This window comes from Staurois parvus, unplaced genomic scaffold (genome assembly GCF_062004578.1).
Source record: "Staurois parvus isolate SC_StPar_1 unplaced genomic scaffold, SC_StPar_1.0 ptg000133l, whole genome shotgun sequence".
Taxonomy (NCBI): Eukaryota; Metazoa; Chordata; class Amphibia; order Anura; family Ranidae; genus Staurois; species Staurois parvus.
The window spans coordinates 12898291-12914548 of NW_028317929.1; the positions used below are offsets into that span (position 1 = coordinate 12898291).

The 16258-nt window shown below is 39.8% G+C and overlaps 1 protein-coding gene across 3 annotated transcripts in view; it reads right to left on the bottom strand.

The window, feature by feature from the left end:
• ARHGAP26 (Rho GTPase activating protein 26) overlaps window positions 1-16258 on the bottom strand; it is a 643079-nt gene that overhangs the window by 322882 nt on the left and 303939 nt on the right. For all 3 annotated transcript variants that reach the window (XM_089673029.1, XM_089673028.1, XM_089673027.1), the window contains exon 13: window positions 13411-13476. In XM_089673029.1, coding sequence (XP_089529155.1) covers window positions 13411-13476 — 66 coding nt within the window. The remainder of the gene's footprint in view (window positions 1-13410; window positions 13477-16258) is intronic.

Genomic DNA, 16258 nt, shown 5'->3' on the forward strand with positions numbered 1-16258 from the left:
CTTCTGTATAACCGTGTTTTACAGACGATTACCTCAACCGTTTCCTCTTTCTCTGTACAAAAAGGAGGTGGTGGCAATGTGAAGGGTTAATTGCGTAATTACCTGACCCAGCAACAATTGCTCAGGCTGCCGGTACATCGATTGTGGTCCAATTAGCTTGAAAATCATTGTGCAGGGTGCAGCTGGGTGTGGCATTGTTACGCCGTGACATCGCGGTTTTAGATCGTCTAGTCCTTCGGTCACGAGTTTGGTTTGAAGGGCTGCGGTCTGACGCCGTGATCATGACAAATATAATACATAAAAAGTCTCTACAAAATTCTTCTGTTCCAGTAATAATGGTGCCAAGTGAAACCAAAACCAGAAAAAGAATCCTTCACCTTTCACCCAATCATTTGGCCTCTTACCGGAAAGTTTGACCACCCGAAGGACTGGTCAAACAAAGCAGATATCAAGCCTGCCGATTTCTACTCATGCTGTTGTAAGTGCATTACTTAAATAAATGACATCTTTTATTCAATTACTACACTATGAGCGGTTATACTTTTTCCCTATGTGGTGCTCACTATGTGGAGAGGTATTTACCATCCTAGACCGCATTGTTCAGTGAGAAGTTTGTAATTCATCCTGGTATCTAGGGATATCCTTCTGGGAATCCTAGACTCATCTGTTGGGCTTGATATGTGCTTTGTTTGACCAGTCCTTAGGGGGGTCAAACTTTCAGGCAAGAGGCCAAATGATTGGGTGAAAGGTGCAAAATTTTATAATAGAAACAAAGAAAAACTTTTTTTTTCCACATTTTTGACTTTTTTTTTGTTTATAGCGGAAAAAATAAAACCCAAGTGACAATTAAATACCACCAAAAGAAAGCTCTATTTGTGTGAAAAAAATTAAGAAAATTTTATACGGGTGCAATGTTGCATGACCACACAATTGTCAAAGTGCGATAGTGCTGACAGCTGAAAATTGGTATGGGCAGGAAAGGGGTATAAGTGCCCAGTAGGCAAGTGGTTAATCCAAGGTCATATGTTGCTGCAATCCCAAGTCTTCCTGCATGGGCCCTTCTGCAGGTGTCCACATCAGTACCTGCATGATGTGGAAATTTTCTATTCAATGTCCAGCAGTGGGGTCCTCTCTGGATTCGAAATAGGATTGACATCATCACAAAGGGATGATAGGGAACTGGCGATCTTGGGCTCCAAGGCACCTTTGGATCTGTAGTACTCCACACCCGGAGCCAGTGGTGGTGAGGGACCTTCAAGGGGAGGGCCTTAGGTGAGTATATCCAGCTTAGGGGGAAAAAAAAGCCTATTAGGATGGGTTAGAGGTGGGTGGAAGAGAGGGCTAGGAAACATATTTCCAATAGGAAATGTGAGACTAAGGGTCCATTCACACCTATGCATTGCATTAACAAACATGTTACCAAAACACATGGGAGCGCAATTTAATTAATTTGCAGATGAAACACTTGAATTTGCTCTGCATATGAGGTTAGTTAAAGCAACCTTTCAAGTAAAAAACAAAAATGTTTAACAAACCGTAATCCCTTTAGTGAAACCTAATCATGCCCAATTAACTCCCTCACCCTTTTCCCCTTAAATTCATTTTCTCTGCTGATTTTTGCAAACATTCTTTGTTTCATTTTTGTTTTATTCATTTTTTGTTGCATTTGATCTTTTTTTAGTGTATGTCACCTAACAAAAAAATAAATAGCAACGTTGGAAAACCATATTGGGTCCCCACAAAAAATTTTAATATTTCCTATAGCAAATCTCCTGTGAGGAAATATTCACTTCCCTCAAACAGTAGTAACACCTTTATCACCTCCCGTTAATACTTTGGAACAGCCTCTACAGCAGTGTTTCTCAACCTTTTTTGTCAAGGCACTCTTTAAAATTATGGACAATGTCAAGTCAGCTTGTAAAAATATGGACAGTCCCAAGGCAATGTAAAAAACTATTCTAATAGTTTTATATAATGCAGCAACATCCATACATGTAGGACACCCATCATTAGAGGTGATTTATTCTTCCAAAGAAAAAACACTTTTGCACACAGGTACTAACTAGTTTTTCTCTTCTCCCCCAGTGTTTCTCCATCACGGACCTGATGTGACCCCAGCACTGATGGAAAGGGCAGGGGAGGGTCAAACAAGGATGCTATGCAGGCAACCGACATCCTCCTTATCAACCGATGATATTATTGGTTGTCAGGATACTGGCATCTGGAAGGTCATATTGGTGCACAATGAAAACCTGTGGCTTTGTGTAACTAAAATGCAGGCATGTTCCACTTGCTGGCTTGTATACAAGATTTGGCCAATTATTAGACAATTGCCAAGGCACCCTGGTTGAAAAAGGCTGCTCTACAGTATGGCATATAGATAATATGAAATTTGAGCTATAACTTACTGTTGCGTTTAAAGAAAATTACTCCAATGGTACACAGAAAGCAAGAAAAAAAACAAAAAAAAAACCCAAAAGAAACACAAAATAACCCGGCAGGGGTTTTAACTACCACAAACTCTATCCAAAAAAAAGACTTTTAAATTGTATAGATACAATTTAAAGTGGTTATAAAGGCAGAAGATTTTTTACCTTAATGCATTCTATAAAATTCTGAATGCAGCTCCCCCCCCCCCCCAGGCTTTGGCTCCTGCTGCTGTCAATCACAGCCAGTAAGAGAGAGAGAGGGGACAGGGGCTGAGCCAGCTCTGCGTTTCAACGGACACACAAAGTCATCTCAGGATGGCTTGCTATGGGAACACTCGGCAGGGGGGGATGGGTCAGGAGTGCAGGTGGGGGACCTGAGAAGGGAAGGATCAGGGCTGCTCTGTGCAAATCTATTGCACAGAGCAGGTAAGTATAATATGTTTGTTATTTTTAAAAAAAATCTAATTTTTGCCTTTACAAATCATTTTAAGTAACAAAATAAACATTGAACAGGGCCATAGCAAAATTCTAAAAAAAAAATCTCTGGTCCACAAAATGTATACAGATACGAGAGATAAAGAGGTTAAACATACCTACAGTACATACAGTAAGAAGCTCATGACATGAGCCAACAATGAACAAATAAACACCTAAAACACTGCCAAACATATAGTAGACTAATTCTAACACCATACAAGATATTACAACAGAATCATCATCTAATCATATCAAACAGGCAATTTCATCTAATATCGATGGACATTGTTAAAGTGGAACTATGGTCAAAGCTCTTTTTCATTGTGGATAGAGTAAGGAAGGGTTATAAACTCCTGTAAGGTTTTTTTTTTGCCATCTGTGTCCCATTAGGTGAATTTCCATTCACTTTCTGTCCCACAGCCAAAACAGGACGTGAGAGGAAGTCCCTGCAAATTAAAGAATTCCCTTGGAGCACCCCCAAGTCAACAGAACTAGTATCCCCATTGGAAGATTTCCTCTCTATTACTTTTCAGGGGACAACCCAAAATGTGGGATTTTCTTTTACTTTCAATAATAACGGTAAACAGGACAAATAGGGTGAATCTCCCTAATGGGACACTAAGAGCAATAATAACTGACAGAGGTTCTAATCCCTCTTCCCTCTATCCAAAACTTAAAGGTTTTGCAATTATATATACATTAGTTGCTACTGGGTTCTCCTGACTGATGGCAGAATTTGACCAAGAAACACATATATTGAATCTAACTGCAGTCAAATCAAGGTCCAGTTAACTTAAGGGACAAGTTCTTCAAGTAAAAGCCTGATCACAGCAGAATCCTTCTGAAGCAGTAGATGTAAATTACAATAGCAACTACCCATTTCAATATTCACAAAAGACTTTTTAAACAGTCAAGCGGTTTTAAAACCTGCAATTGTTCATTTATGTCCTGATTATGGCTGTCAATTGTAGCAGAATAATGACACATATTCACCGTCATTATTTATGCACATCATTGTTACAGTGTCAAGTCAAATTAATTCTCCAGATTTTTTCCTTTGACATTTTGTAGTATAGACTGATTATAATGGTTGTATCTCCTTAGCAGTCTTCTGTCATTCATGGGATTGAAAACCAGAAATGAAAAATACCTTGGGGTGAAAATGATGGCAAGGCACATGGGGCAGCAGTTATATGTGGTGTAGAATAATTTTCTGTATATGAGCACATTGGCATACACTCCCTCCCCAAGCATTGTGTAAGCCTGTCAAGATGGCATGAATTTGAAAATGGCCATTATGGCAGGTACTGTAATGGATTGTAAGCTCCAAAGAGCAGGGCCCTCGAACCCCTTGTGTATTGTATCTGTATTTTCTCATGTACTGTCCCCCACTACAATGTACAGCGCTGAGCAAACTTTTCAGCGCCATATAAATACTGTATAATAATAATAATAATGGTATAACATGGCATCGCTGTATCTGTTGACTAATACTTGCTTTGATACAGAAGAATATGGTGTCTAGAGTAACTAATGAAAATAGGGTTTTTACTTCCTGATGTGAACAAGAAGAATCTAGTCTTTAAAATAAAACTGATCATTTGCGCAGTTTGATTGTCATACAGGTTATCAGGTATGTAATGGTAAATGCTATCCATTGCATGCAGTCACTGATCAATGCTTGAATGAATAGTAACACACACACACACACACACACTATATCTTCCTCCATGACGATGTATCAGCTCCACAGTAGTGGAGTCACTATAAACCTCGTCAAGCAATATTCTTTGCATATCAACACAAGAAGCTGCATATCTATCCCTCTAGCAATATATCTATCACAGGGCTTGAAAAAGCCGCTCGCCTAATGCGAGGAGAAATTCCTCTGTGGCAAGCACAGATAAAGCATGGAGCGACTGCACCTGCACTACAAGCCTCATTGTGAAGCTGAGTTCCGGTTTACAACTTCCGGTTTCCGGCTTCTTCGGCTCCGCTGAGAGGAGACACCCTCTCCACCGCCGCGGGGGACTCGGAGGGACTAGGAGTAAGTACTGTGTACAACATGTCATATCACTATAATGGAATACAGGGGAGCTGGGATATACATTACTCAGTAATGTATATCCCAGCTCCCCTGTACTCCATTATAGTGATATGACATGTATACAGTAATGTATATCCCAGCTCCCCTGTACTCCATTATAGTGATGACATGTATACAGTAATTATTACTGTATACATGTCATATCACTATAATGGAGTACAGGGAAGCTGGGATATACATTACTGTGTACAGTTTTATATTTTGGACTCTTTATTCTAAAGAAAAATGTAATTTCCTAAGCTTTAAGGGGGCATGGTTGGGGGCGGACATGGGCAAGGTTGGGTGGGAGAACTCGTGGAGATTAAGTTTTGTGACCGGCTAGTAGGTCTGGACTCGAAACTTTAACCCCTGATCTATCACCTCTAGATATATTGAATAGTAGTCTGTCACTTTCAACTGGATTTGTTTTGTACTATTGAAGCTTATCCAAAACACTTGTTCAGTTCTAATGAGTGTCAGGAAAACTCTAGGATTCCTATCATACCTCCAACAGCAACATATCTAGCTCCCCAGCACTATAGCTTCCAGAGTACTGATCAGCACTGTAGGTCCCATCCTCTGAAGGATGAATGAGCCAGTCAGAATATAATCTATTATACCTTTACCATCACTAAAGGGAATGTACAAATCATCATTCCTGGAGAAAACACAGACAGAAGCTTGGCATCCCACAGCACATTTCGTGCGCTCTATCCTAATGCAATAAGTTGAGTTTTTTTTTAGAATTCTGTGACTTGCCAGAGGAAGTGCTGCATTGGGTATGCACTGCCTGGAACGGATAGTGTCCATGAGTCATGATACATGGTCTAGTGTTGTTCGATCACCACCTTATGCCGCTAGTGCTGAAGGATTCATCTAGGATTGCAATGCATGTGATAGTGCTTGAACTGACATATTCACATGCCATAGTAGAACAAAATGGATAAAGTATTTATCCACCACTCTGAGCATTATTTTATGGGGACTGATATTGTTGCGATATTCCCTCAGGCTGAAGGAGGCCAATTTTGTTCTCAGATTAGGGGCCGGGTGCCTAAGTCTCTCATATGAGCAAAGTGGAGATTTGCCTAACTATCTACAGTGCAAGTGCACAACATTTTACATGGCTGCAAGTATTTGAATATAGCTAAAATCTATGATTTGATTTCATTGGTGCATATCTATAATGGCAACTACAATCAATTGTGATTTTGCATCAATTAATAAACACATGGTTTTGGAGAACTTACTGATACCCTTTTATACTTTGATGTAATTACACTGTTGATTTGGGATGTGGCCTTTCCAATGTTTATATTATTCTGCCAATGCTTTTGAATACATGCCTTTTATGCTGGAGTTTTTGTGGCTTTTCAAAATTTTGTATTGGGGAAGAAGCACAGAAAACAGTTTGAGTGTCCCCGGAGCCCTGTAGCAGCTGCTTTGGCTATAGTTTTGATCTTGCTGAACCAGTCGTGGAGTGATCAAATAAGATTAATTTTAGGTTGTATTCAACAAAAAATTTTATACTAATAACTGGCTTGGTTTATGTTTGTTTTCCAAAATGTTCAGACTGCTACCCTAATACAAAGGTGAGCAATGCTAAACTGCCAACTGTTATGTGTATATATTAGCTATCATCATAGAATATCCCTGATACTAGTGCTTTACAACACGTGGTTCATCTTGGGGGTTCCTTCCAGAAAATCAGGGGACTGTCAAATAATTATTCAATATCCTGGATAGAAGGTTAAGTGCATACTAAATAGTATTCAGAATATACAAGATTGGTTCATTTCAGCATTTTCAATGGCGTAAAGCAGTGGTCTCCAAACTGTGACCTGGGAACTGTCTGTGGCCCTTTGCTTGCCTCTTATCTGGCCCTTGGGGCACTATTTCTCCTACGGATATGAACAATGAGGGGATAATTCTTATCATTGATACCACCATGGGGGCACTACTCCTTCCACTGATACCAATGACAGACACTACTCCCCCCCACTGACACCAACAATGGGGCACTATTGCTCTCACTGACACAATGAGCCACTATTTCTCCCACTGACACCAATGATGGGGCACTATTCCTCCCAATAACACCAGGACTTTTTCTACTTCCACTGGCCAAAGTCTGGCCCTCCTAAAGGTCAGTAAACTGGCCCATTGTTTAGCAAGTTGGGAGACCCCAGGCATAAAGGATTACATAGAAATGATATTTAGCAGTACTTGTCAAAAATTAACACAGTTAAGGGCATAATTAGGATAAACTAACACTTGGTAAATACTCTATGTGCTGTAATTAACGCCCCACTCCTGGCTAAATCTCTCTTCACTAGTTTGGCAGAGATATGTAAACATATTATTCATCCTTTCTCTATTTACCTTACTTAAGCATCATTCTCCTTCAATCATTTATTAGTGTCATGGTTCAAAGTCTTTAATTCTCTGTCCAGGAGACTGGACCCTAGTGGCTCCTCTATCTTCATTAGGATAATTGGTTACCAGAACAGTTCCTGTTTATTTCCAGCAGCTATGTTGCTAATATAATCACATCAGCATGGAATAAACTGTAGGCAATGCTACTAAAATTCTGCAGAAACTTACTGTTTACTTATAGTAATCTCTGCCCTGCTCCATCCACTGTTTAATCGGCTAACTTATGGTTCCCTTACACTAGACATAAAAATATTTCGAAAATCTGTCATTTGGACCATTTGTTCGTTTTTCTTCCAGTTAATGGGCACAAATAGAAAATAATTTTTGACTTTTCAGAGCCAAAAAAAATTGAAGGAATGGGTTGGAAAACTTCTGCCGTACAAACGATAAATTGAAAGATTAATGTGTTTCTCGCCTGTTAAAACGGCTTCTACTGTGCATATGTGACAGAACAAACGAAAAGCTGATTAATATATGCCCATTGAACAATTTATCGTTCGAAATTCAGTCATTACATGATGGCACTATAGTTTGCTCTCACGACCGAGTGTTTGATATTCAAAGCAAGTTTGAATTTTTTTTTTTGGCTAGTGTAAAGTTAGCAGTACCCTCAGTGCAATTAAATTACTATCCTGTAGGAGATTCAAAACAGATGTGTAGTGAGGTAGTGATTACTAGTGCTGCTGATCTGGGGTTTGAATTTATGTACCTGTACCTATTTACTTTTCATTTTCAAGTGCTGCTCATTTGGGATAATTGCTTCTTCACCAATCTTTCCATGCAAAACGTATTGAGCTGCTGATCTCTGCTCTCATGCATTTCATTATTGCATATAAAAGCTGCAAAGCTGGGGTGTGATGCGTTTCTATCAATATTTTTAAATGTGCACCTAGAAAAACATGATCTATACATCTAAATTAAAACTGGCATAACAGGTGGTGCTGTAGTGTAATGGTTAGAGCTCCTATTTGGTATACAGAAGTGTCATGTTTCACATGACTGTCATATGCCTTTAAGTGTTTTCTATATTTTGTCTCTGCTTCTCCCTTTCCTTTGGTTTAGTTAATGCTGTATAGATAGCCCACCCCCTTCCCAGTAATGCATTGCAGCAAGCCTCATGTCTCATGAAGCAGAGCACATTATGATCTTTTGACCTATCAGATGTTCATTGTTGTAAGATTCTCTCAGTTTATGGAATAAACTTCACAAGATCTACAAGATATCATCTCAATTGAGTCACCTACTGTGGTATCCAACTGAGATTGGAGTTATTGCTATCATCACAACTGTAAGTTACAGAGATCACACTTTCAATGCTTAGATTGGAGAGACAGGCTGTGAGTTTAGTGCTGTCCATTTTTATTAATAATGCTGAGCTTTACCGAAAAGCTCTATTTTTTAAATAGTAATATCAAAGATTTGTATTTCTAAATTAAATACTATATTTTTCAATTTCTTGGAAAAAACATCTTTTACTCACAGACATTTGTATGTCAAGTAGGAGCTCTGACCATTACACTACAACACAATTTATTAAGCCAATATTAATTTTGATGTATATAACATGTTTTACTAGGAGCTAATTTAGGGGGAAAAATATTGAAAGGAATGCATCACACCCCAGATATGCAGCTCTCACAAACAATAATGAAGTGCACAAGAGCACCAATCAGCAACATTTGTAAAAAATAAGACCCCAAAACAGCAGCACCCAAAAATGGTAAATAAATATAGGTACATAAATCTAGTCCCAAATCAGCAGCACAGAAAAGGAAAACTTGCTAAAGAAAGATTTGTGCTGGAACAGACCCCCAGATCTACAATAGTAGAAATTACTACACAAAAAGTCTATACTCAGCTGCTTGCAGCCAAACTGGTCAAGGGGTATTGGGGACAATGACAAATTACAAGATCGCTCTCCCATACACCACCCATGGGCCTGCAACACCAGTAACAACCACTTAGGAAATGAACATCCCATTGCATAATGGAATGTGTAGTTCTATGTGTGTCATGGAGAGATGGGGGAAAGTTACTATTTTTCCTCCCATACCAGACTAGGGAGAGAAGATATAAAAATTGTCAGTTGTAGGTAGCTGTATAATGTTTTTTTATTTTTAATTTTTTTTTGCATCTCGGTTTTTAAACTACTTTACAAAATCCAGCACAATTTGTATAAATGGAATACCAGAATATTGTGTGATTTGTTGATTGTATCCCAGAGTGGGGCTTTACGGGATACATAATATTTAAACTAGATAAATGTTGCCTTAGTAGAAATGTTTGTATAAAAAAAATACAGTACTGAAAATGCAAGAAGTTAACCTGAAATATTTTTGTTAAAGACATATAAAACTAAGGCAGTAGATAACGCTTATGAAAAGGTTAAGAAGTATATCCACTGCTTATCTCTCTGGATGAAAGGATGAAATAAAGAATTTTCACTTTAATTCATTATAATTTATACTACAGTAGTATGAAAAATAACAGTTATTAGGCATAAATATTGGACTGCTGAAAGATGCATTATCTCAGCAACCCAAAATTGTTATTGAAAGAACAAAGATATTACATACTTTCCTAGCAATTAACTTTTTTTTTTTTAGGAGGTTGAACTAGATTTGATCATTTTAGCAGATGTATTGTGTGTAACCCCCTGAACCCTAAGAAGCAGAATATAAAGGAATTTAAGTCACGAGATGAAAAGAAGGAATATAGTTTAAACTATTTTATTTCCTGAAATATACAAAATTGAGTCAACTCACTGGATCGCACAAATGGCCTCAAGTATAGAGGTGAAAAAAATCACGAAGATCAATTTGCAGAGTGCTGACTTTATATTTTTCATCAAAACAAGGTCATGACTATAAGGCTAAGTTCACACTTGTTCATTATCTGAGAAGCGATCCAGGGTAGATTGCTTTTTAAAGTGCGAGTAATCACTATCAGGTGTTCAGGGGGCGATCCTACCATCTCATTAATACTTTTTTTTTTTTCCTGAATAGCTACTTTCCATGCTGCTCAACTGCCTGGTTTTACCATCCCCTGTAAAGTAATGTACCTGTGGTCATAAAAACATGCAATCAACACAAATTCTAGAAGTACAACTGGAAGAATCAATGAGAGAGAGAGAGAGAGAGAGAGAGAGAGAGAGAGAGAGAGAGAGGATGAAAGAGAGAGAGAGAGAGAGAGAGAGAGAGAGGATGAGAGAGAGAGAGAGAGGATGAGAGAGAGAGAGAGAGAGAGAGAGAGAGATGAAGATGAGAGAAGAGAGAGATAGAGAGATGAGGGAGGGGTGAGAGAGGGGGTGTGTGAGAGAGAGAGAGAGAGATAGGGGGTGCGAGAGAGGGGGGGGGAGATATGAGAGAGGGGGGAAGAGAGAGATATGAGAGAGAGAGAGGGGGGGTGATGATGAGGATGAGAGAGAGAGAGAGGGATGAGAGAGAGGGATGAGAGAGGGGGGGGGTGAGAGAGATGGGGGAGATGAGAGAGGGGGGGTGAGAGAGATGGGGGAGATGAGAGAGAGGGGGAATGAGAGAGCGAGAGAGGTGAGGATGAGAGAGGTGGGTGAGAGAGGGAGGATGAGAGAGGTGGGTGAGAGAGGGAGGATGAGAGAGGGAGAGAGGGGGGGAGGATGAGAGAGCGAGAGAGAGAGATGGGTGAGAGATAGGATGAGAGAGGGGAGATGAGAGGGGGGTGAGAGAGCGAGAGAGAGAGGGGGGTGAGAGAGCGAGAGAGAGAGGGGGGTGAGAGAGGGAGAGGGGGTGAGAGAGGGAGAGAGAGAGAGGGAGGGAGGGAGGGTGAGAGAGAGGGAGGGAGGGAGGGTGAGAGAGAGGGAGGGAGGGAGGGTGAGAGAGAGGGAGGGAGGGAGGGTGAGAGAGAGAGGGGGGAGAGGGAGATAGAGAGATGGAGGGAGGGGGAGGGAGGGGGGGAGGGAGGGAGGGAGGGAGGGGGGAGGGAGGGGGGGAGGGAGGGAGGGAGGGGGGGAGGGGGGAGGGAGGGGGGGAGGGAGGGAGGGAGGGAGGGAGGGGGAGGGGGGGTGATAGAGAGAGATAAGAGAGACAGAGAGAGAGACGAGAGAGAGAGAGAGAGAGAGAGAGAGAGAGAGATGAGAGAGAGAACAAATTTTGCCCTTGTATACAAAATTAGTAAGACATCATTTGGAATATTCAGTAGTGTTTTGGGCTCCAGTTCCCAAAAAAGGTTATTGGGTACTGGAGAAAGAGCCGTGAAGGGCAACCAAACTAGTAAGATGCATGGAGGACCTAAAAATATGAAAAAGATTAGCTAAACTGAATTTATTCTCTCTTCAGAAAAGGCAATTAAGGGGGATATGATCAACATGTGTAACTACACAAGTGGCCCATATAATGAACTTGGTGTAGAGTTATTCATTTTAAAGCGAAACTTCCCCCTAAAGGTGAAGTTCCACTTTATGCCTGCCTCTTTTACTTTTGGAATTTTTTTTGAGGAGGGGAGGGGGAACCTGGTTTTCACAGGTACCAGCTTCCCACGTATGGTCACATTGCCATGGCGATTCCAGCGGATGCTCTTTGCTCCCCGCAACTTCCTGGGAAACATTATGGGTCCCAGAAGGCTGCTATTCACAAAACACAGTGCGGCTCACACAAGTGCAGTGGGAAGCTGGTTATTAAGCTGCAAGGCATCACAGCCGACTTCCAACAGTAAACATATCTGCGCCAGGGACCTGAAGACATGTGAAGAACTAGCCCGGATGAGGAAGGACGCTGGATCTCTGGATAGGTAAGTGTCCTTTTAGTAAAAGTCAGCAGCTAATTTTTCTCGAAAAGACTGCAGCTCCTCTTTAAGGGGGCATTGCTTACATCTGGAATAAAAAGAGATTTACCCTGCACATATGGAAAGGCTTTTTCACAGTAAGAGGTGTAAAAATGTGGAATAGACTCCATTCAGAACTAGTTCTTGAGGAAGTTGAGAACTAAATCGGTAGATTGTTTAAAAAAGGGATGACTGAACTAGATAGGCTTGTGGTTTTTTTTCAACTTGACTATGTAACTATGTAAACAGAAAACTCAGGGCAGTGGTCATGGCACCAGCTAAATTTGCAACATAGGTAAGGATTAAATGATACATAAAATGCATAGCCATAACTGATTAAATCAGCTGAAGAGTACTTAAAAACTAAGGGTTTAATATCACTTTAATACATAATGCCATTTGAACTTAAGATGTGGTGGTAGCCATCTGTACGAGTCCCCAACAATAGTCTTGAGAGTCTTAAGCATCTGACTGTGAAACATTGAATAGAACTATTGTGTGATGTAAAAGTAAGCTAAGAGCTGTCTGCATCCTTACTTTGGATATTAACCGTAACCATCTCTGAGAATGCTCCATATGCACCATGCAAATTATATTCTTAGTTCCATGTTCTTTACAGAGCTCAAACAAAATAACCAGGAGGGTGTTTCAATTGCTTCACATTTGTATTCTGCAGGCTGTTATTTAATTGTTGGCATCACAACATGCGCTATTTCTGGATAATCAAACTCAATGAAGAAAATGAATATAAATGTCTATGACTCACTCATGCATGACCCTATAGAGCATATAGCCCATTAATATCTTTGTTTATATAGTTTGCTTGTAACCAAATTATGTCCTAACTGCCCTAATCTATCTAACAACAGCCAATGTAAGTATTAAAAAACAAAACAAAAAAAAGTACAGCTAGGAACTCACAATATAATGGAACTGTTTAAAAAATATATATAAAAGTAAATGTAGGACGCATTAAATGAAAGCACAATTGAGTGTAGTCAAAATAATAAAAATCTAATTTGGTCAGAACTTGAAAACGTTTGCAGACATCATCTATTGATGATTTATCATAACCATTTCCTAAGCACATGAGAAGCACCATGTTATACACAGCTGTACAGCCTTGATTGTGATAATGAAATTGACCTAAGCTTTATGCCATCTGTTGCAATCACTCTTCCTTACCTCTTGTTTCCACTGCTTGGATACACTTCCGGATAATGCTGAAGCCAATGTTGTCCAGCTGAGCAGCTAGTGAAGAAAATATACATAGGTCAACATGTGTAACTTGTAAATGGCTGAATACTATTATACATATTTCATTTATGAAAATTATTATTTTTGAACAGAACCTGTGACTAAATAATTGTGTTGTCCATCCCAAACACATTGTACAAATGCGAACTGCAAGGTAAGCTGCTTGGTAAGTTACTGATCTCAAACACGTAAATCAGTCAAGAATTTCTCAATTTTCATGTTTTCTTAAACACATTTTAAAACATGGGGGTAAGAAAGGGGAAAAAACCCAAATGTATAAAAGCTGTATATAAGAACAAACAATTTACATACACTGAAAACACAGAAAACTATTAGACAAAAAAAATGCTTTAAGGCAAGATAGCTCTCCCAGTCTGCGGTATATCACATTTATAGGGGATGTCCAAACAATCAAATCCGTATGCACTGCTATAAATAATTCCAAACCCTATTGTGCTATACACACAATAAATTGACAAAAATGATATTAAATATAATCCAAATAGTATACAAAAGTAGTGTCTAGCCCAGCAATGGGCAAACTACGGCCCGCGGGCCGTATACGGCCCGGCGGACCTTTTAATCCGGCCCGCAGAGCTAGGCTCCCGCTAGGCTCCTCTCACAGTCCGCCCTGAAGACCGGTGTAGCATGAAAATCTGTCTCCTATGAGGATCTGTCCCCCTCGACGTATCTGCGCATGTGCCGGAGATCGATCGGTTGCTAATGCCTGAAACTGGCACATGCGCAGATACGTCGTGGGGGACAGATCCTCATAGGAGACAGATTTTCATGCTACACCGGAACGGCGCGGGAACACGGCGAGAGGAACGCGCGGAGCAAAGGTAAGTGAATTGACACAGGGGGGACTTGGGGACTTAATATGGGGGATGAATTAATATGTGGAATGAATTACTATAGGGGGGATGAATTACTATATGGGGGATGAATTACTATATGGGGGATGAATTAATATGGGGGATGAATTACTATGGGGGATGAATTACTATATGGGGGATGAATTACTATATGGGGGATGAATTACTATATGGGGGATTAATTACTATGCTTACTATGGGGGAATATTACTATACTTACTATGGATGACACATACACATCATTCATCTACTCTTGGTCCGGCCCCCGGGTCCAATATATGAACCCATTGCGGCCCTCAAGTCAAAAAGTTTGCCCACCCCTGGTCTAGCCGCAATGCACTCAGAGACCTCTCATACTAGTCATGAAGAACTATAACATATCAAAAATAGTGCTGCGCTAGTCCCACAATGGTATGTGTGAAATTAAACCCCACAAAATATGCTTCACATAATACATCTACTGTAATAATATACTCCTGTGCATATAAATCAATACATATATAAATGAATAACAATGAAGTGAAGAAATGTTCCAATCTCAAACCACAATGTGCAAATAAAAGTCCAATTATAAGCTGAAAAAGCAGCCTTGCTTCAAAATGAAGCCTCACCTCCATGTAGTAAAATTCACTACAAATTCCACAGCTCAATCATCACCAGGTGAACTCTCACCTTAAAAATGTGACCTCCCACCAAGTGTTCAGTAGCACATTGCAATGCAGGCTACTGTGATGCTGCATGTTGTGCTGCAACTCATATCCATTAATAGGTGTGTTGGGGTGTTACTCGGAACAAATAGCACTGCATTGCACCAACACATTTAATATGCATTGCCTCAAGGCCTAAACGTCTACTTTAATAGAGCTAATACAGCTAGAGGCTTGCAGGTTTTCATTGAAACAATCTATAGTTATAGGTATACGCAGTTTTAAACGTATTGCCAAAATAACGCATCTGCTCAAAATGTACTTTGAGGACTTACTTACAGTACACTTCCACATTGCAGTAATGCATTATACATGCATTGTGGTGCTATTTATTTTAAACATTTTGAATGGCACTTCACTGCACTAAGGCAAAGAACCTACATCGCAATGTACTGCAATGCATGGTAGCTCACAGTAGTGTATTTCAGTGCCAAAAAAACCAGTGCATGTCTGATTTTGGGCACATTAGCGTGTGTTGGCACACACAACATAACTCAAAAATGTAAATGGACCCTTAACTATGAACACTAAAATTTTTTATTACAAAACTTGCCAAATGCCATTTCTAAATTGCCCATAATGACAATCTGGTCGAAGGCTAGGTTCACACCTATGCAGTTTGCATTTGTTGCATTTGGTCTGTTTCTGCAGTGTGTTTTTGCCACATTTTGCATTTTTGTTTTTAAAAATGTTCTTGTTGCTAGCAGATTCAAAATGCAAAACACATCAAAAATGCACTACGTGCTTTTCTGTAGCATTTCCATTAAGTCTATAGAACCAAAAACGCAACTTTTTGCATTAAAAAAAAAAAATCCCTGACCCTTTCGAAAAATGCACCGGATAAAACCATGGAGATGTGGACGTATCCCATAGGAAATCATGCTAAATGGACTGTAATGTGTTTCTGGAAACCGCTTAGGTGTGAACCTAGGGTGACAGTGATGCTGTATTAGTAACATTTAATAATGGTAGTCTGTGTTAACACGTGCCTATTCTGCATGGCAACAGCAATAATCCCTCAAAATTGCATCACACTTTGAAGAAATGTGTGGCATATCGAGCGATCTCCCCAACATTATAAACCCTGTAATACATTTTCTTATGATAAAAGCACCTCAAGCAGCTAATACTCCAAAGCAGTAATATATAAATATATATTTTAATGGAGGTTCAGGGGGCAAACGTAAACAGTAT